Genomic DNA, 21,048 nt, shown 5'->3' with positions numbered 1-21,048 from the left:
GACTTTAAGCTGAAATGCTTCTCTGGGAAATATCCATCTTGTTATCACCAGAGTGTTTATTTCCAAGGCATAGCTGTTTCCTTCATGATTTAAGATTAACTGCACAAACAACTGTCACCACCATCAGATTCTACCTGTAGGACAGCTACTGTGCAAACACTACATCTCACTGTTATAGTTATTTTTATTTGGTGACTTTGTGTATGTGCGCAATGTAAAAGGGACCCACCATGACAGTAAGCTCGGCCATGGTGAGGTGAATTACAGGCTGCCAGGAGCACAACCCCTGCTGCACACATCTCTGTACTGTAGTAGCAGCTCTTCTACAGTTTGCTAACTCGCTTGAGGTATAATGTAACAAAAACTAGTCAAGACATTGATTATTTGCAAAAGGTCCTGTACAAAGGAATGAAGTTCACGTGTGAGTCTTGAGGAAATGTAGATCAGACTAAATGCTGACTTGTTAAAGGCTTTGTCTCGACTTCCACTTATCCTCGCTATGCGATGTCTTCTCTCTGACGTCTTCATTGAATCATAGCTCCTCATCCTCTTTAAAAACTCTCCAAACATTCACAATAATGAAATAAACAACTCTCTCTTTTTTTGTGATCTAGTCTTCCTGGAAAATGAACCCACAACTTGCATCACTGCAGGAAGCAGCTAAAGCTACCTACACTGACATGCATGGGAGGAATTTCTATACTTGAAACTGCAGTTTAGGCTCTGAACTCACAGATAATGAAAAAGCAATAAAAAATTACCCCATAATGATATCAATAAAGCTTACAGCCCTTTCAAAAAACAAAATCTCATATACTGTAGCTCTATGCCCTCATGTTGAAGGAAAATATTACAGTTATGCCTTTTGGAAAAAAGGGAAGAAAAAAATGGAAACTCAAACATGAAAAAATGGCTGCAACGCAAAGGACAAAATGTTTTCTTGTTTAGATGCTTTGGGTCATGTTGAACATGCTACCCTTCTCGTGTAATATGTTGCCGATTCCTTCTCTTAGGTTCATTGGAAGAACAGTTTCGAAAAGCAACTCTTGAGGTTGATGTCTTACAAGACCACCTTGGTAAGTTTCAGTGGATATTCTTGTATTGTACTCTCTTCATCTCCTGCACCTTTAGCTTCGTTATTTGTTGAATTTGTGTGTAGATAACGGGCTAATAAAACATATTTTCATGGTAAATGGAATTTGTCTAAAGGTTTACACTACTCCTTGCAATGATTGCAATGATCAGACTTGTCTAACCCCACCTAAACTGTGAATAAGCAGCAGGATGCCAATCATTAGTTGGGGCATAGCTCATGAATACAATCTGCAACACTGCTTTATCAAAATTACAGCAAAAACCCCAGTGTGTGATCCAGCTTGTAAATCAGAGTTTCTGCCACTTCATTATGTCATACCTCCCAACCGTCCCGGATTCAGCAGGACTGTCCCGATTTAAGGACTCTCTCCTGTAGTCCTGCTGTTCACAGCTCTTGTCCAGGCTCCTCATCTTTGTGCAGTGAATAAATTAATTCAGGAGGAGCAGTACATAAATTAACTTCTTATCTGCTCTGAGTTTCCAGGGACCAGACTTGAATTCATCAACTTGTAAGCTCTTTGCCCACAGGTAGCAGCTCTACCAGCGAGCCACTGCCTGTATTGAGAGGTGTAGGAGAATTTGTTAATTTTGACTTGTATTGCAAGCAGAAAATCCAGAAGCAGATTATTCAGCTACATAGGGATGAATATAGATATAGTGTATACTATATCTCCATGTAGCTAAAGGAAGAAGTCAGATTCTATTGTTCCGATAAAACTACTATTAAGAAATGAGAAAAAAATGACAAATATATAATTCAATTTTACACCACCCCCTTGGAATCAAACCAGCAACTTTCAAACACATAACAACAGCCCTAGCTGTCCTATCTGTTGAGCCACAAGATTTGATGATGGCAGAAGAAGGATTTTACATAGATGAACCTGCAATGCAGCCCCTGATTACACAGGACACAGAGCTCCATTGTACTGTGCAGAGAATCTCTGTGTCCTGTATTCTAGAAGAAGAGGAAAATATTTTGTTTCTTCTAATGAAATTACTAAAAGATAATAAAAAAAGAACAATGTAATATTTATTCCACTTTTTTAAAAAATAAAAATCATCACAAATCAGCAAATAACATGGACATATTTGATGTCCCTGTAATCGTAACAACCTGAACAACACAGCGGTCAGATTATTTATAGGGATCGGTAAATGGCGAAAAAAATAGCGCAATTGATTTTTTTTCTCTATTAAAACCCATAAAAATTGTATAATAAAAATGTATCACTGAGGCTGTGTTCACACGTAGTGTAAATGCTGTGTTGTTTCTGCAGGTGTCTGCAGTACGCAAAATAATAACAATCTTACCTAATTATTGACTGTTTGCTGTGTCTTTAATGCATTTCCCTGACATTTCATACATGTTTGGAGCAGATGTGCATCCGGGTTCTCAATGCTTTTTAAATACTACAGTAAAGCTTGGACTCTGCATTTAAAAATGAAACAGCACTTTTTTTTTTTTTGCTGGCATTTTTTTAGGCTCCACAAACAAGCCTATAGAGAAAAAAACTCACCAAAAGCGCACAGTTCAGCAGCGATTTTAGACGCACCGAGGGCGGAGATTTAATGACGTCTCATCCACTTTGCTTGGACATTTACTTCGTGTTCACATGTAGCGTAAATGCCGGGTTTTCTGCTGCTTTTTTTGCACATAAAACCTGCAGTGTTTAACTATCCAAGCAAAACGGATGTGATTTCATGAATGACGCCACTGAACTCTGCGGTTTTGGTGCTTTTTTTTCTCTAGAGGCTTCTATGTCGAGCTTAAAAAAACGCATGGAAAAACTGCAGTTACTTTTATAAGAGCAGAATCAAAGCTTTGCTGTATTATAAAAACACTTAAAAACGCAGATTCACATCTGCACCAAAAACACAAGAAATAATGGGGAAAAGGAATAAAAAATGCAGCAAAGATGCAATAATTAGAGAAGATTGTTATTGTATAATTTGGTTTGGACAGTGGCTGAAAACAAAAACCACAGGATTTCTGCAACATGTGAACACGGCCTAAGGCCCTGTGCACACACTTTTTTTGCTGTGGATTTGCTGCAGTTTTTGCTGCAGAAAAAGTGCCGTTTTTGTTCATGATCTTTCTGCCGTCTTCCCCAGCAAAATCTATGGAAAAAACAAAATGCTGTGCGCATACTGCATTTTATTTCCTACAGGTTTTGCTGCAGAATTTCTGCGGCTTTTCTGCAGCAAAAAAGAAATATCATGTCCCTTCTTTTCCGTAGGTACCTGCGTTTTTGCCATAGATAATGGTAAATCACCGCTGGGACCAACTCGCGGAAAAAACACACCAAAACCGCTCCAAAACTGCAAAAAACTGCGGTAAAACCGCATGCGAATTTTGGGTACATTTTTGGTGCATTTGTTGTTGCGCGTGCGGATTTCTGCCAGAGGGTGCGGATTTTTACGTAACATCCCGCCCACCTCCTTCCTTTCTAATTGCCGGTGGGACGCAGGTAAGCTGTGTTCGTCGTTCCCGGGGTGTCACACGGAGCGATGTGTGCTGCCTCAGGAACGACTAACAACCGGCGCGCAGAAGGAGGGATGACTTTATGAAAATAAACAATAAGGTGAGTATTTTTGCTCGTTCACAGTTGTTCGTAGCTGTCACATGCTACAATATGTCTAACGATGCCGGATGTGCGTCACGGAATCCGTGACCCCGACGACATATCGCCCGGTATATTGTAGTGTGTGACGCCGCCCTAATAGTTGGGTAGCCCCATTACCCTTTCAGTCTCCAAGACCAAGGTTGCCAAACAACTTCCAGCAAGCAACCGCAAGGTTCTCCTCTCTAAAACGCACCTTGAAAAGAAAACTAGAGAAGGAGAAACACTTTGTCGACTTCATGCAAAATATCTTCGACAGAGATCATGCTGAACAGTGGCATCACATTCCCACCGAACAAAATCCAGCTTACCGAGGAATGAGAGTCACTCCTGCGTCCAAACTCGGCGACAACATGTGGCTGACACCTCCAAGTATCTTATACAAGGAGACCTGCGATAACTACGTCGGCAACATGTACGAGTTGGTGGAACCAGAATCCGACAAGGAAATTAGACCAATCGTCTCCGCTGGCTACACTTCAGTGACATCAAAACAGAAGTTGAAACCTCATCGCTTCGAGCACTTCTCAAGTTGGTCATCTGCAGTACGAGCCATAGCTCGTCTTAGTCACATCGCTCACTGTTTCTACAAGTCTTCAATGTGCCACGGCTGGCACATGTGCGTGAATCATCCTGCTGTCATCGATAAAGAATGTGCTGAACAAGTCATACTCAAGTAGGTACAGCAAGAAGTATATCGCCACAAGACTGACAGCATCACAAAGGGTGTAGTCTTCTACTAGGCATTGCTCCCACTAGCCAGTTTCCTACTCCACACTCATGAGGGGGCAAATACCCCGAAACAGTTGTCTGTGGATGGATACCATGTTTTGGTATAGGCGGTTTCCTTGACTGGAGACTGCCCTACCCGTGGTTGTTCCTTCCCGGTGAAAGACCTGGCTAGTTTCCTGCCAGCGTTGAGAAACATGTGATGGTGTCTCCGCGGCATTCTTGTTTTGTTAAGGAAATTAGACCAATCGTCTCTGCTCACTACACTTTATTGACATCAAAACAGAAGTTGAGACCGCATCGCTTCGAGCGCTTCTCAAGTTGGTCATCTGCGGTAACAGCTGTAGCTCGTCTTAGTCACATCGCTCACTGTTTCTACAAGTCTTCAACGTGCCACGGCTGGCACATGTGCGTGAATCATCCTGCTGTCATTGACAAAGAACGTGCCGAACAAGTCATACTCAAGTGTGTACAGCAAGAAGTATATCGCCACGAGATTGACAGCATCACAAAGGGTGTTAACCTTTCCAAAACCAGTTCACTCTTCAACCTGAATCCAGTGCTCGATCTGCACAAGTTGCAACGAGTGGGCGGCCAGATTGGAAAATCTGATCTGCATAACAAGGAGCAGAACCCTATTATAATTCCCAGTCGACACTACGTTGCTACCTTGTTAGTCCAACACTATCATGAACGAGTGCAGCATCAAGGTAAACAGCTTACCGAAGGCAGGATCAGGTCCGCTGGTTTATGGATCGTTGGGATGAAAAGGTGTCTCTTCAGTGCTTCATAGATGCGTCAAGTGCCAAAGGTTAAGAGGAAGACATCAACACCAGCATATGGCAAATCTTCTGACAGACCGTTTAAGTACAGATCAGCCATTCTCGTATGTCGGTGTAGACATCTTCTGTCCGTGGTCAGTCATCACAAGAAGAACTCATGGAGGACCTGCAAGTAGTAAGCGATGGGCTGTCCTATTAACCTGTCTCAGCATCCATGCAGTTCACATTGAAGTAATTGAATCCATGGACTCTTCCTGCTTCATCAATGCCCTAAGAAGGTCCTTCTCCATCTGCGGGCCTGCCAAAAAATTCCGGTCCGACTGCTACTAAATCACAAATTTCCTCTCACCCACGAAGTGCTGGTGACCTTCCTTGCAGAGGTATCCGCTGTAATAAATGCCAGACCTCTGGTTCCTGTATCACTCCTCACACAGAAAATTGGAGCAGTTTCAGTCCCTCCCGGGGACGTCAATCAAAAGGACATTTTCAGACATCAATGGAAGAAAGTACAACATCTGTCCAACGTGTTCTGGCATCAGTGGAAGACCGAGTATTTGCATCTGCTTCAAAGCCGTCACAAATGGCAGAAGTCATCTCCTAACCTGCAAGTAGGAGACGTTGTCTTGCTGAAAGACAGGGAGGCTCATCGCAACGAGTGGCCAATGAGACTCATCACCAAGGCTGTATTCAGTCATGATGGAAAGACTCGGAAGGTAGAAGTGCAGATGACGAAGGGCGGTTCAACCCGAATCTTCTTTCGTCCAGTCACCGAACTCGTGCTACTTTTACCGAAGGAAGACGTTACATGACCTAACTTTGTCATTGGACACTGCCACGGCGGGGAGCGCACCTTCTTTTACCCCTGCTATACTGAGACACAACTGTATATGTTCAATTGAACCTTGAACTTTTCCTTTGGACTAAAACTTTACCGTTGGATTATTGGTTTGGAGGAAGAATTGGCATGTTTGCAGTTTTCCCAATCTGAAGATGGGTTTGTTGAGCTTGAATTCATTTTACATTTTTTTCTACCTTTACATTTTTTACGCAAAGATTATGTGTCATCGACCAAGCATGGACTTGAATTCATTGCATTACAGTTGCATTTTTTTGTGTTTCTCTCTTTTCTCGTTACAGGTTTCGTGACATCGAGGGACAGGATCGACTCCTTACGTCGTACAAGGACCTGTGAAATCAGATGATTTCAGATGGGGAGTGTTGTGTCCCATGAATGGGAACAACCTGTTGTATATACAGTATTTCTTGCATTGCATATTTTGCCTCTTATCAGGAAATTCCTTGTTACTAGGTAGATTAAGGGCGGCTTTGCACACTACGACATCGCAGGTGCGATGTCGGTGGGGTCAAATCGAAAGTGACGCACATCCGGCGTCACTTGCGATGTCGTAGTGTGTAAATCCTAGATGATAAAATGAACGAGCGCACAAGCGTCGTTATCGTATCATCGGTGCAGGCTCCGACATTTCCATAATGCCGGTGCCGCGACAGGTACGATGTAGTTCCTCATTCCTGCGGCAGCACACATCGCTGTGTGTGAAGCCGCAGGAGCGAGGAACATCTCCTTACCTGCCTCCACCGGCTATGCGGAAGGAAGGAGGTGGGCGGGATGTTTACATCCTGCTCATCTCCGCCCCTCCGCCGCCATTGGCCGCCTGCCGTGTGACGTCACTGTGACGCCGCACGAATCGCCCCCTTAGGAATGAGGTGGGTCGCCAGCCAGAGCGATGGTCGCAGGGCAGGTGAGTGCATGTGAAGCTGGCGTAGCGATAATTATCGCTACGCCAGCTATCACAAGATATCGTACCTGCGACAGGGGCGGGGACTATCGCGTGCGACATCGCAGCATCGGCTTGCGATGTCGCAACGTGCAAAGCCCGCCTTAGATTGTATGAAGATTGTCCCTATGTTCCTCCCTTAGCTGGCTTCTGTATAGGATGCTCCTCCCTTCTTCCTAAGTTTAGTCTAGAGGAACCATTGCTGAAGACACATGTGTGCACCCTGTAAAGATTATTCCTTTTTACCTGCCTTTACTTTGTACTTAATACAAGATTCTAGAAGAAAACTACAGCGTTTCTCCTGGTCTTCCTACAAGTCATTGTTTCTGGCTGAGTTTAAAACTATCTGTGGATGCCTATACCGTAGTGTGAGAACAAGCATACAGTTATGTCAGGGACTGATAATTAAACCGCTTGGGGTTCACAGCTAGCAGGAAGAGACAGAATACTGCAATTGCATTGATCACAACATTCAGGGGGTTATATTACAGGGAACAGCGCAGGCACCACTCCAGGCAGGGAGAACCAGGTCCTGGCTGCAACATCAGCCGGAGACCCAGCGGCGATCGCGGGTGTAAAGCGCAGGAACTCCCACGATCGCCATGACTAAAAAACACATGAGAAACGCATGGAAAAAATGTGCAAATGCGATAAAAACACACTTTTTTGTGTTGCGTTTTTGTTGCCAAAACATGCAGTCTGCTACGTGGGTCCATACCCTTAAGGGGGCTTTACACGCTACGATATCATTAATGTTTTATCGTCGGGGTCACGTTGTTAGTGACGCACATCCGTCGTCATTAACGATATCGCAGCGTGTGACACTTACCAGCGACCTTAAGCGACCTCAAAAATGGTGAAAATCGGTCACCATGGAGAGGTCATCCCAAAACCAAAAAAAAGGTAATGGTTGATTATCAATGTTGTTCGTTGCTCCTGCGGCAGCACACATTGCTGTGTGTGACACCGCAGTAGCGAGGAACGTCTCCCTACCTGCTGCCGGCCGCAATGCGGAAGGAAGGAGGTGAGCGGGATGTTACGTCCCGCTCATCTCCGCCCCTCCGCTTTGATTGGCCGGCCGCTTAGTGACGTCGCGATGACGTCGCTGTGATGCTGAACGTCCCTCCCCCTTGAGGGAGGGATTGTTCGGCAGTCACAGCGACGACGACGACCAGGTAAGTGCGTGTGACGCTGCCGTAGCGATAATGTTTGCTACGGCAGCGAACACACGATATCGCGCACACAATTGCTAGCGATATCATAGCGTGTAAAGCCCGCTTTACTGTTCTATGCTCTATGGTCTATTTTTTTTGTACATCTTTGCATGAAATAGAGGTGTAGACTACCTCTGTATACTTCCAACTCATGGAAAGGCAAGAAAACTTCTGGATTTTTTCTGAATGCAACAAAGTAAAATTATGAAAATATCCATTGTTCCATCAGTTCACTTATATGGAAGTTCAGCAAGGGTGCTCTAAAGTTTACAAAGCTCACACACTAATTAATGGAGTGGGTTGTGCAATAAGACCATTGTCACATTCGGGAACCAAGAGCCCACCATTAACATTTATTTATTCTCACTTATACAGCGTCATTAATTCCACAGCGTTTTCCAGACATCATCTACGCTGTACCCATTGGGGCTCACAATCTACATTCTCTATCACTATGTCTTTGGCGTGTGGAAGGAAACTGGAGAACCTAGAAGAAACCCACACAACACAGGGAAGACATACAAACTCCTTGCAGATAAACTTGATGGGATTCTGCCACATGCAAATATTCCATTACCCTCATTGACAAATGTACCTAATAATATGCTGGGTAGTTTCGTTGAATGAATGAGTGAAGAGATGCTGCTTTTGTCTGTAAATAGTGAATCAAATGTATTAGGCTAACAACTAGTCTGCATGATATCCAAACCCCTTAAAGAAGAATCCTGCCAAAGCAATGAGAGCAACCTTCAATAGAAGGCACAGGGCCTCATCCAAAGTCATTGCTAACTACTTACATCAGGTTATGGTATAATGTAACCATTTAGTTGTATTTCTTGACTGCTTGTTAACGTTCAGTCTACCATTGCAGCCATGTGTGTTTATGGTCTAAATCTTTAGCGTTACAGAGGCAAGTGACAAGACAAGCACAACAGCGCAAATATGAGCTGCATGGGAAACTGCAAGAATTGCATGAAGATATACAAGATGAAAGAGATGAAAAACAAGCTATATATAATGGTAAGGGCTGGTGAAAAAAAATCCTTGTCTTTTATCTGAAACTAGCTGCACAACATCTTTCATTAACACCTATCTATCAGCTATTCATTACTTGTCACAAGCAAAGAAGCTGGTTTTACATGAGATCTCCTGTAGTCGATAGGCTCATATACAAGGTCTGATGGCCTGAAAACAAGCATTCCTAAGAGTGCTCAATACCGATCATCGACCCATGTAAACATGCTGCTAAAGAAAGAGCAAAATACTCAGCAGATTGAATTAAACTATTGTTGTCGGCAGTTCATCTCCTCATGCGACCCTCCACCGTGAGACCAAAAGATGATTATTCACTCTTCATGTATAGTAACCCCACCTGGTTCCCTCCATTTACCGATTTGCTTCCGCTTCTGTTCATATTGCCATTTCTTGCCTTCTCATTCCAAGATGGCCACCACAGTGCCATTGGGAGTACAATAGTAAGAATAAACCATGCAACTCTAGCCTTTCTTATTCCACAGCAGTGGAGATGCAGAGTGGGGATGGTTTAGACATACAGTATCCTTATGCTCCACATGCCACTGCGGCAGCCATCATGGAGGCAGCAGGAGCAGAAGATGACAGGAGAAGATGCGACGGGACGTAAATATCTACTACCAGCGCGGGCGACTAGATGTGGAATGTATGGTCGCCTTTCAGTGTGTTCTTTCCCCACAGTATATACTGGCACATGTGATCGGTCAGAAATACACAGTTATACCCATGCGTGTAAAAACAAGCCAGGGGCTGACACTACACATAAAGATATAGAAAATCTCTGCGTACTTAGCCCACATTTATGTCAGAAGGACACTCTTTTGTGATTTTTCTGTATAATAAAAGCATTGCCTTACACCTCTGAAATAGAAAGAACGTTTAGTTCAGTGAAAATAAGAAGTCATAGACGGCTATGAGCCTGTACTGTATCTAAATGTCCCATCATTTGTGTATGGAGACACAAACAGGACTACATCTGAGAAAACCAGTGGCTGCAGCATCGTGTGCTGTACTGCGAACTCCTATAGGAGACACTAGAGATCCAGGGCTCTTCCTCATGGAGGGAAGCTGTAGCTACTCCATCTGCCATGGTATAAGGACCCAGACCGTGCAAGTACTTGTTATGTGTTGGAAAATTCATATCTAATATTCAGAGAGATTTTCAGTGATTATTGCACCATAGAAATGACCCGGCGGCATTGGGATTTGGAGCAGCAGAGCTCAGCGCGTATACAGAACTTGGAGGAAGAGGTAGCGGAATTAAAGCTGCAGTTGAGTGAGTGCACACAACAATATTTCCACTTACAGGTGTGACTATGTATATATCGTACCCACAATTACTATTGTGATTTGAATTTTTGCTGCTGCTTTTATCAGATGATCAGTAACTGTCAGATTAAACTCTATACGTAGAAATATATACTGAGCCAGTTTGTATTATTTTGATCATTAATACTATAATTAGATATCCAGGTTTGGTGTTTGATGAATCAAGGAGCAACTGAATAGCAGAAAAAATGCAACCACAACCCATACTATTAAATACATAATACCCCATAAAACCATAGCCGATCCTTTAAAGTAGCAAATCCAGGGCTGCTGTGTCTATTACTCCCACCACATAATACCTCATAAAACCATAGCCCAGACCATTAAAGTAGCAGATCCAGGATTGCTCTGCATATTACTCCCACTACATAATACCCCATACAACCATAGCCCAAACCAATAAAATAGGTGGTCCAGGGCTGCTCTGCATATTACTCCCACTACATAATACCCCATGTAACCATAGCCCAGACCATTAAAGTAGCAGATCCAGGGCTGCTGTGTAATTTTTCCCACCACATAATACCCCATACAACCATAGACCAGACCAATAAAGCAGCAGATCCAGGGCTGCTGTGGATATTACTCTCATCACATAATACCCCATATAACAATAGCCCAGATCATTAAAGTAGCAGATCCAGGGCTGATGTGTATATTATTCCCATTACATAATACCCCATACAACCATAGCCCAGACCATTAAAGTAGAAGATCCAGGGCTGCTGTGCGTATTATTCATGTCACATGATATTTTGAGCTTTGAAGGTTTTCATTGGTTTTCTTTCTGGAAACACAGACGATTCCCATGAAGCCTATCAGCTGCTTAGCGAGGAATCCCTGCGTACTGCTATAGAGAAAGAGACAGAAATTGAAGAATTGAAGAAACAAGTAGAGAACATGGAGACAGAATATGAGCAAATCCTTCATGTAAGCTACTTCATAGTCAGAAATGTTATTGAAAATGTTTTTCGTGTGCTGCAAGAATTTTAGAGGATACACATCTTTTTTCCGGACACATGGAACATTATATTGGTTCTTTACTGCCTAAAGGCTGCTTTACACGCAACAACGTCACTAACGAGGCCGGATGTCCGTCACGAATTCCGTGACCCCAACGACATCTCGTTAGCGATGTCGTTGCGTGTAAAGCATCCCTAAGAGCGGAGCTTGTTCTCTATAGTCACCACAAATCACGGTGCAATTCCTATTTTGCATTTTGATGTAGAAGAAATGAAAGCTACACTGTGTTTGGTGACTGTGGGCAACAACAGTTGTTATAAATGGGGGGAAATTATCTATCCTGTAAGACCCCATGAGATTGCAGGTGCTAGAAGACATCGCAACCAAACAACTATTCCAAAGGCCTACCAAAGACTACAAGACCATATGTTTTGGTGAATAAAGGTGCGGTGTTTACTAATGGATTGCAAAATAATCATGAAATAATTAAAATTAATACATTTATATCCGGAATAAATAATTAAAATTGCCAAAAACTTAGAATAAAATGCTGTACCCCCAGCCTTGGCCGAGTGACCACCCAATTAATAAAACCACAACATGAACAAAATAAGAGTGGGTGGACGTGGAGCTGCTTCCATCTGCTTCACCGGCTGCCACTGACACTGATGTCTGTGGAGCAGGGTTTATATCCACTTTCGGCTTCCCGCCAATCCGGGATCTGTTGTAAGGGGTACTTTGCACACTACGACATCGCAAGCCGATTGTAGCGATGCCGAGCGCGATAGTCCACGCCCCCGTCGCACATGCGATATCTTGTGATAGCTGCCGTAGCGAACATTATAGCTATGGCAGCTTCACATGCACTTACCTGCCCTGTGACGTCGCTCTGGCCGGCAAACCGCCTCCTTCCTAAGGGGGCGGGTCGTGTGGCGTCACAGCGACGTCACACGGCAGGTGGCCAATAGAAGCAGAGGGGCGGAGATGAGCGTGACGTAAACATCCCGCCCACCTCCTTCCTTCCTCATTGTAGCCGGGACGCAGGTAAGGAGATGTTCCTCGCTCCTGCGGCTTCATACACAGCGATGTGTGCTGCCGCAGGAACGAGGAACAACATCGTACCTGTCACTGCAGCGACATTATGGAAATGCCCGACACTACAACGATCATACAATTTCGACACTTTTGCGCTCGTTAATTGTAGTAAAAACGATTCACATACTCCGATGTCGACAACGACGCCGGATGTGCGTCACTTTCGATTTGACCCCACCGACATCGCAGCTGCGATGTCGTAGTGTGCAAAGTACCCCTAAGATTCTGCCCCGTCAGCTGACTACCTATAAGAATATACTAGAAGGTAAGTACCATTACCAGAATGGGGGGGGGGCAACAATCCATACCAAAACTAAACCTGAGATAAAAGAAAGGGAGGAAGTTGTTTAAAAATATTATGCAACAACTAATAAAGAAACTGGAGGGGAGTGAAGTGTCAGGTGTTGCAAACCCATGAGTCCCCCACGCTAATTGCTATGAAGGGGGACGGAACAAAGCAGTAAGGAAAATCCAGCTGGATGCCAGAGGATAAATACAAATTCTTCTTTATTTATTTCAACTTGAAATATCCATATTGCAAGTAAAGACACCGGCTTGTGCACACTGATGAATGGCAGCTATAATATTTTTAAGTTAGTTTTTGTATTAAAAGTATTTATATATCTTGATAATATTTTTTTTTACTTTGTGTATCAGGAATCCTGCAATTTTCACACTGGCCTCTATGTCTTATATTAGACTCACACTTGAGTTTTCAGCAGTATCATTATCATTACAGGCAGGATTACAATGACTGATAATTCTATTATACACAGCAGATAACATCGGCTCTACCAATGGCGATAGTTGATGTTCCAGCTCCACTGCTATCCCGCACAATGTGATGAACAGGAAGTAGGAGTCTAATATTGGACCAAGTGGCCAGTGAGACATTACAATTAATGGTGCATAGTGATACGTAAAATAGAAAAATCAGACATAGAAAAAAATACATTTAACACAAAAAAAATGATTTAAAGAGCTTTTATAAAGATACTTAAGTTGTGAATAAAATATAATTATCATTGTGGTTATTTTATCATTTTTATATGATGGTAAAAGATATCACATTGGTCAAGATTTACTAATCCCGCCTAAAGCCTTATGCTTTTGTTTTATTTCTTTCTTCAAAGAGCCATAACGTTTTTATACTTGCATTCACATGGCTGTTCAAAGGCTTAGTTTTTTGAGGGACAAGTTGTATTTTTGAATGACACTATTTATATTACTATATAATATACAGGAAAATGGCAAATAAAAATTCCAAGTAGTGCAAATTGTGAAAACCTCCCGGGAATTCTGCATTTGTTCTTTGATATTTGTTTTCTACAGAGCCACTTGTTATTTCTATTGATACTATTTTGAGGTTGATACAACATTTTGATCACTTACTATAACCTTTTATATCTATGTCCTATGAGATCATGGTTATGTGGGATTTTGTGAAACAAATAGTTGTTAAACAGGTTTAATACTGATGTTTAGAAAAGCTTCTGTTGTATCTCCTTTTTAGTCTTCTCTGGATCGGATACTGGCTAAACTCACTGTAACAGGACAACAATGGGAAAAAGAATCCATAACCATTCATCAGCAATACAAACATATGCTTCAAGATTGTGGACTAAACCCTTTGGACATCTGAGCTAAAAATGCAGTAAGTAAGGCCTCATTCAGATGTGAGTTTTCTCGTCGCAAAAAACAATCTGAGTTTGGTCACTGTGTCAGTTTTCTCCATCAGAGTTTGGCCAGAGTTCCATCGCTACTTGGGTATTTGCACAGATTGAGCCATGAAACTGGCCTGAATAACCCATCAGAAATCACTCAAATGAATTAACGTATGTATTGCTATGTAAAAACAACTTCCCGTGTACATGTTTAACATGTCCATTCATTCTTTTGGCATTTTGCCCTTGGAACATGCTCTTTACTTTAAATGAATATATACTCTTGTAGTTGTGATACCTTTTAATGGCTAACTAAAATAAAATAAAATGGCGTTACAAAGCAAGCTTTCGAGACTCCTTAGGTCTCTTCATCAGGCCTGGTATGAAGGCCTGATGAAGAGACCTAAGGAGTCTCGAAAGCTTGCTTTGTAATACCATTTTATTTTATTTTAGTTAGCCATTAAAAGGTATCACAACTACAAGAATATATATTTTTGTTTCTCTCGCTGAGAGCAATCAATCATTTTTCAACTGGCTAATACAGTACCACAACCTTTTTTCTTATAACTTTACTTTACAATAATAGTCAATGGGAAAGCTCAAAAGACACCAAGAACATGCACAGATATCTTTTGGAGTGTTTAACCATCAACTTTGCCCCCCCAAAAAATGCTGCTGTTTTTTTCATCATTCAATGGAATGGTAAATATGAATGGAAAACAACAATAAGATGTCACAAAAAGTATGAGTAAACCCCCTAAACAAAATGCCAGGGGCCAAAACCATCAGGAAAATGTAATACTCCAGTGTCCTAACAAATTCCATAAAAAGGCAAAAATCCAGGTAATATAGAAAAAATTAAAACTCCATTTATTGTGAACAAGTTAAAACCATAACAATGGGACTTCGGAGTCACAATAACATGTTTCGACCTCAGATGTTCTTAAGGCTACTTTACACGCTGCGATATCGGTCCCGATATCGCTAGCGTGGGTACCCGCCCCCATCTGTTGTGCGACACGGTCAAATCGCTGCCCGTGCCGCACAACATCGCGCAGACCCGTCACACATACTTACCTGCCCGGCGACGTCGCTGTGACCGGCGAACCTCCTCCTTTCTAAGGGGGCGGTCCGTGCGGCGTCACAGCGACGTCACTGAGCCCGCCCAATAGAAGCGGAGGGGCGGAGCTGAGCGGAATGTAACATCCCGCCCACCTCCTTCCTTCCGCATTGTGGCCGGGAGGCAGGTAAGGAGAGGTTCCTCGTTCCTGCGGCGTCACACATAGCGATGTGTGCTGCCGCAGGAGCGATGAACTACATCGTTACTGCTGCAGTAACGATAATCGAGAATGGACCCCCATGTCACCGATGAGCGATTTTGCATGTTTTTGCAACGATGCAAAATCGCTCATCGGTGTCACATGCAGCAACATCGCTAATGCGGCCGGATGTGCGTCACAAATTCCGTGACCCCAACGACTCCACATTAGCGATGTTGCAGCGTGTAAAGCCCCCTTAAGTCCGATAACTTAGTCAGAGTATAGTTGGAGCTCAGCCAGTACACACACACCAGGAACATGTAGGGGAAATTTACTCCCCGCTACCACAAGCTGTTTAGGAACAATCTGACTTGAAACTAGAAGTAGAACCTCTTAGACCTTGCACACCTTTAAGCAGATTTAATGCCCTGGTCTGCACAGCGACTTGGCTTACTCAAAACTTAAATCTGTGGATGCAGGAGGAATACGGGCCTGGAGGTGGGTCCCCCATAAAGAAGATGGGTACACAATAGCTATTGGATTTTTCAAGTCAGTCACACAGCAGTTTCTGCTATTTCATGTATTCCCCTTACATAGTCACTGGTGTGCATACCTTATCTCCCCATAGTGATGTTTTTTTAGGTTTTTGCACCCAGTTCAGACTTAGAATGGTGTTCCAAATGTTATTCCTTATTGTTAGTAGTTTTGCGTTTGTGAACCCTCCCCAACCACACCTATTGCCAATCCATATCATACACATAAATAGCCTGGGTCTCAGCTTCCCATACACGGTAAGTTTTTTAACTGCATGAGAGGACACACACAAGCTAGGGACCCCAACGTAGAGAAATACTTTGGCGTAGTGTTGGGGCTCTATTGCATTGATCAATTCAGTAGCTAAATTTCTCTTGATTCATATGTTCATGGCAGTAATGCAGATTCCATTTTTCACATTTTCACTCTTACATATAGCTATTGGATTTTTCAAGTCAGTATTCACACAGCAGTTTCTGCTATTTCATGTATTCCCCTTACATAGTCACTGGTGTGCATACCTTATCTCCCCATAGTGATGTTTTTTAGGTTTTTGCACCCAGTTCAGACTTAGAATGGTGTTCCAAACGTTATTCCTTATTATTACTATAAATGAAAGTCATAGGGAGCAGGAACTTTGGGGTTTGCTGGGGAACAACACCCCACTGGGATAAAGGAAACCAACTCTATTGTGTCAGCTTGGACAACAGGATAGGCTCTGTTTGTACTTGATGAATATCACACCTCATATGTGACTGTTTTCCTTGCATCTGTTTGCTATCTGCCTGTCTGTGGAACCGTATCATCTGATTATGTTATACCAACTATGGCCGTGTATCTTTTGACTGCTGAACAAGTAAATGTCCGTGTGACGCACCTGGACTATCAGGTCGTCACACTGTATTGCACAATCTGCCCTCCCGTGCAGTATCCACCTCCTTCTTGGTTTAGGGTCCCTAAATATATGGTGTTGCCTACATCAGCTAATCAAACCCTAGGTACACTCTGCACCACACCCACCAAACACACCATTGGACGGCTTGAGTGGAATAGAGTCGCCCACCTGGGGGGTTGGGGAGGGGAGGTCAGGAGTGTCAGAAGTGGGAGAGTAGAGTCTGGAAGTGAAAGAGAGAGGAGGTCAGGAGCAGGACTCCTAGGAAGTTATCTAGGTGGCAGACGGTGGTTTGGGCCTAGAGGAGCTGGACCCCCGGTTGCAGGGGATCGTGCCAAGGGGCACGGATCTGTTGAGGAGGACAGCCGGCGGCCTTGCACCATCACCGGGCTGGGACCAAGGCACGACAGGGTACGTGGACCCTAGGTCGGGGAGTAGCTTCAGGCAACCTGACAATTTACCCGAGGAGAACGGAGCCGTCAAGATCCGTTCCCACCAGCTTCAAAATCGGGGTACTAGCGCAACGAGGGGGATAGGACTTTCCAGTGAAAACGGTCCAGAAAATCCCAAGCGTGAACCCTGAGAGCAAGCTCCCACACTTAGCCATAGAGGGAGCGGGACCCGGCAGGTTTTATACTACCAGGACCAACAGAGAAGTAAACTTAGTGCCAGGAGGCAGCTCACGGATCACCAGGCAGCACCATTGGGGATGGGACCCGAACTAAGCTCCCCTCAGCGGCAGCGGTATCCAGAACTTTGGTTTATCCAGTTGTCGGTGTCAGCTTAATGGACTGAGTGAGTACGCAAGTGACCCCATTGCATCCAACGGCACTCTACTACCATCACCGAGCCCCAGGGTATTCCCCCTACCTGTGAAGGGTCACAACACCTGGCTGCCCCATTCCATCATCCCCGGGTACTCCCAACTGCAGCAGTGGTACACCTAATTATCACATACCACGGGTGGCGTCACAAACTCTATAACCTCCCTTGTAAATACCCCCCTTCATTTGAGTGGCTGCACGACCCCCGGGTCCGTTAGACCCTCGAGCCACTGCGGATCCGGATCTGAGCAGCTCGGCTGCTGGCGGCACATCCATCTCTCCTGACTCTCTTGTTTTCCTGCACCAACATCAAGGGGCATGCTACTGACCACCAAGCTGACAGGGAAAACAGTAATGCGTGGGTAAACCCATGCACGCCCACAGCCATGTGCTTTTCACTGTCACCAGAGCACCAGTAAACGGGCACAGCCACCAACGCCTGTGACACATGCTAGAGAATCCGATCCATGATCCGTGGTCCTGATGACTTTGCCCTCCATGTGTCACACAAACACTCTGGAAATGGACGAAAAAATGACACAAGACACTTCAAGATAAAAAGGAACAGTTTCCTGAAGGGTCTTTTGCTTGCAAATGTCAGGGGGTTCGTCTGACTTTAAAAGACATTGTGTGCACATACCCTTTTTTGGGTGAAAAAAAAATCACAACTAATGGAGATTTCTCTAGCTTCACATATCAAATAGTCTGTTACAAACAAACAGCCCACAAATGGCATGTGAGTGCTGTCCATTGTTTTCACTGACCCATAAGGGTGCTTTGCACGCTGCGACATCGCTAGCAATGTCGCTAGTGATCGCACCCACCCCCGTTGTTTGTGCATCACGGGCAAATCGTTGCCCGTGGCGAACAATATCGCTAGGATGCATCACACATACTTACCTTCCTAGCGACGTCGCTGTTGGTGGCGAACAACCTCTTTTTTAAGGGGGAGATTCGTGCGCCGTCACAGCAATGTCACACAGCGGCCCGCCAATAGAAGAGGAGGGGCGGAGACCAGTCACATTAACGACACGCCCACCTCGTTGCCGGAGGACGCAGGAACGCTGTTGTTTTCCCGTGGTGTCACACATAGCGATGTGTGCTGCCTCAGGAACGACGAACAACCTGCGTCCAGCACCAGCAACGATATTTTGAAAATGAACGACGTGTCAACAATCAACGATTAGGTGAGTATTTTTGGTCGTTAGCGGTCACTCGGAGGTGTCGCACAAAAACGACGTCGCTAACGAGGCCGGATGTGCGTCACAAATTCCGTGACCCCAACAATATCTCGTTAGCGATGTCGTTGCGTGTAAAGCGGCCTATAGATTTATATTGGCAAGTTTGATCCGAGACTCAGATCAACATTGGACAGGTCTCCGTGATTTTGTGCAGACCATACTGTCCATACACAGACATTTGAACAGCTTCATAGACTATAATAGGTACGAGATCTAGCTGTGATATTTTAGGATATAACTCATATGTTAAAAACTGACGGCTGAATGAGGTCTAAAAGGTACTTTACACGCTGCGATATCGGTACCGATATCGCTAGCGAGCGTACTCGCCCCCATCGGTTGTACGACACGGGGAAATCGCTGCCCGTGGCGCACAACAATTGCACAACATTGCTAACACCCGTCACACGGACTTACCTTCCCTGTGACGTCGCTCTGGCCGGTGATCCGCCTCCTTTCTAAGGAGGTGGTTTGTGCGGCGTCACAGCAACGTCACACGGCAGCTGTCCAATAGCAGAGGAGGGGCGGAGATGAGCGGCCGGAACATGCCACCCACCTCCTTCCTTCCTCATTGTCGATGGACGCAGGTAAGGAGAGGTTCGTCGCTCCTGTGGTGTCACACGTAGCGATATGTGACGCCGCAGGAATGACAAACAACATCGTTCCTGCAGCAGCAACGATAGGAAATGAACAACGTGTCAACGAGCAACGATTTTTCACGTTTTTGCGCTCGATTGTCGCTCATTGGTGTCACATGCTGCGATGTCGCTAACGGCGGCAAATGGGCGACACTAACGACGTGAGCCCGACGATATATCGGTAGCGATGTCGCAGCGTGTAAAGTACCCTTAGTGATGGCTGGGCAGAGAAGCAGCTTTGTGGATAAAATAAATTCCTATATAAATTGTTACGCACTGCTAATGAGTGTTTGTGCTTCCATTTTTACATGCTTGCTTTTATTTTAATACTTTATCCGTGTGATAACCTGAATAAATTGTAGATTTCATTATCACTTAGGTCTCACGCCAACATCCACAAACAATATAAAAAGCCTTGATGACGGATACGGGAAGGACGACTGTTGATCACTGAGGACTATGTGGCACGGGCTTACTAAGAATTTCTATCACTGTGTCACCAATATTCATATACAGTATCTCCTCATATATTTGGTAACAGATACTAGAAGTTATTTCTTTGTTATTAATAGGTTTTCCCATGAATAATTATTCACTGTGTAATAGTAATCAGCATAATATTTTTATGCAGTTTTACCACATTGGAAAAAAATTCTGATAGTTGCATAATTTATGTCGTTATGGACAATGCAATACCTATTGTGTTTAAATTTGTTTGTTTATATAATAAAATATGTTTTGATTTTGTGATTTTTCATTTCCATATTTTTTGTTTACAATATTTATTAGTTCCACAAGAGGATTTAGGGTACATTCACACAACTGTCCCGTTTTTGCCGTCCGCAAAAAACAGTCCTGTTTTTCCACGGATACATCCCTGTTACATTCGCATCCATGTGCCTTCCATTTTTTTTGTGGAAAAAAACGGAAGGAGGAGAAAGAAAGAGAGAAATAAAGAGAGAAAGAAAGAAAAAAAGAAAAAAAAATAGTGGTTAGCACTACCACCTTGCACCAAGGGGATCCTGGGTTCAATTCCCACCAAGGACAATATCTGCAAGGAGTTTGTATGTTCTCCCCGTGTTTGTGTGAGTTTCCTCCAACTATCTGATAAGGAAATATGATTGTGAGCCCCAATGAGGACAGTGTTGCTAATGTATGTAAAGAGCTGTGGAATTAATGGCGCTATATAAATATTATTATAGATAGATGAGAAAAACATATATAACGCCCCACTCCCCTGCATATTGTAAGCAGGCACCCTTTAGTAACTTTCATGTGGCAATAAAAAGTGTTTAGTCTTATACTTAGCCAAAAAATAAATAAATAATTTTAAAAAA

At 43.8% G+C, this 21,048-nt stretch overlaps 1 protein-coding gene across 1 annotated transcript in view; it reads left to right on the top strand.

Annotated features, from left to right (window-relative positions):
• DRC12 (dynein regulatory complex subunit 12 homolog) overlaps positions 1-20,587 on the top strand; it is a 42,281-nt gene extending 21,694 nt beyond the window's left edge. Inside the window, exons 3-8 of the mRNA XM_075328052.1 lie at positions 1,014-1,076; positions 9,141-9,260; positions 10,456-10,548; positions 11,401-11,531; positions 14,173-14,313; positions 20,091-20,587. Coding sequence (XP_075184167.1) covers positions 1,014-1,076; positions 9,141-9,260; positions 10,456-10,548; positions 11,401-11,531; positions 14,173-14,301 — 536 coding nt within the window. The 3' untranslated portion in view covers positions 14,302-14,313; positions 20,091-20,587. The remainder of the gene's footprint in view (positions 1-1,013; positions 1,077-9,140; positions 9,261-10,455; positions 10,549-11,400; positions 11,532-14,172; positions 14,314-20,090) is intronic.
• The last annotated feature ends 461 nt before the right edge of the window (positions 20,588-21,048 follow it).

This window comes from Anomaloglossus baeobatrachus, chromosome 11, assembly GCF_048569485.1.
Source record: "Anomaloglossus baeobatrachus isolate aAnoBae1 chromosome 11, aAnoBae1.hap1, whole genome shotgun sequence".
NCBI lineage: Eukaryota > Metazoa > Chordata > Amphibia > Anura > Aromobatidae > Anomaloglossus > Anomaloglossus baeobatrachus.
Note: the sequence above shows the minus strand (reverse complement) of the source record. Positions and strands in the feature narration are given on the sequence as shown.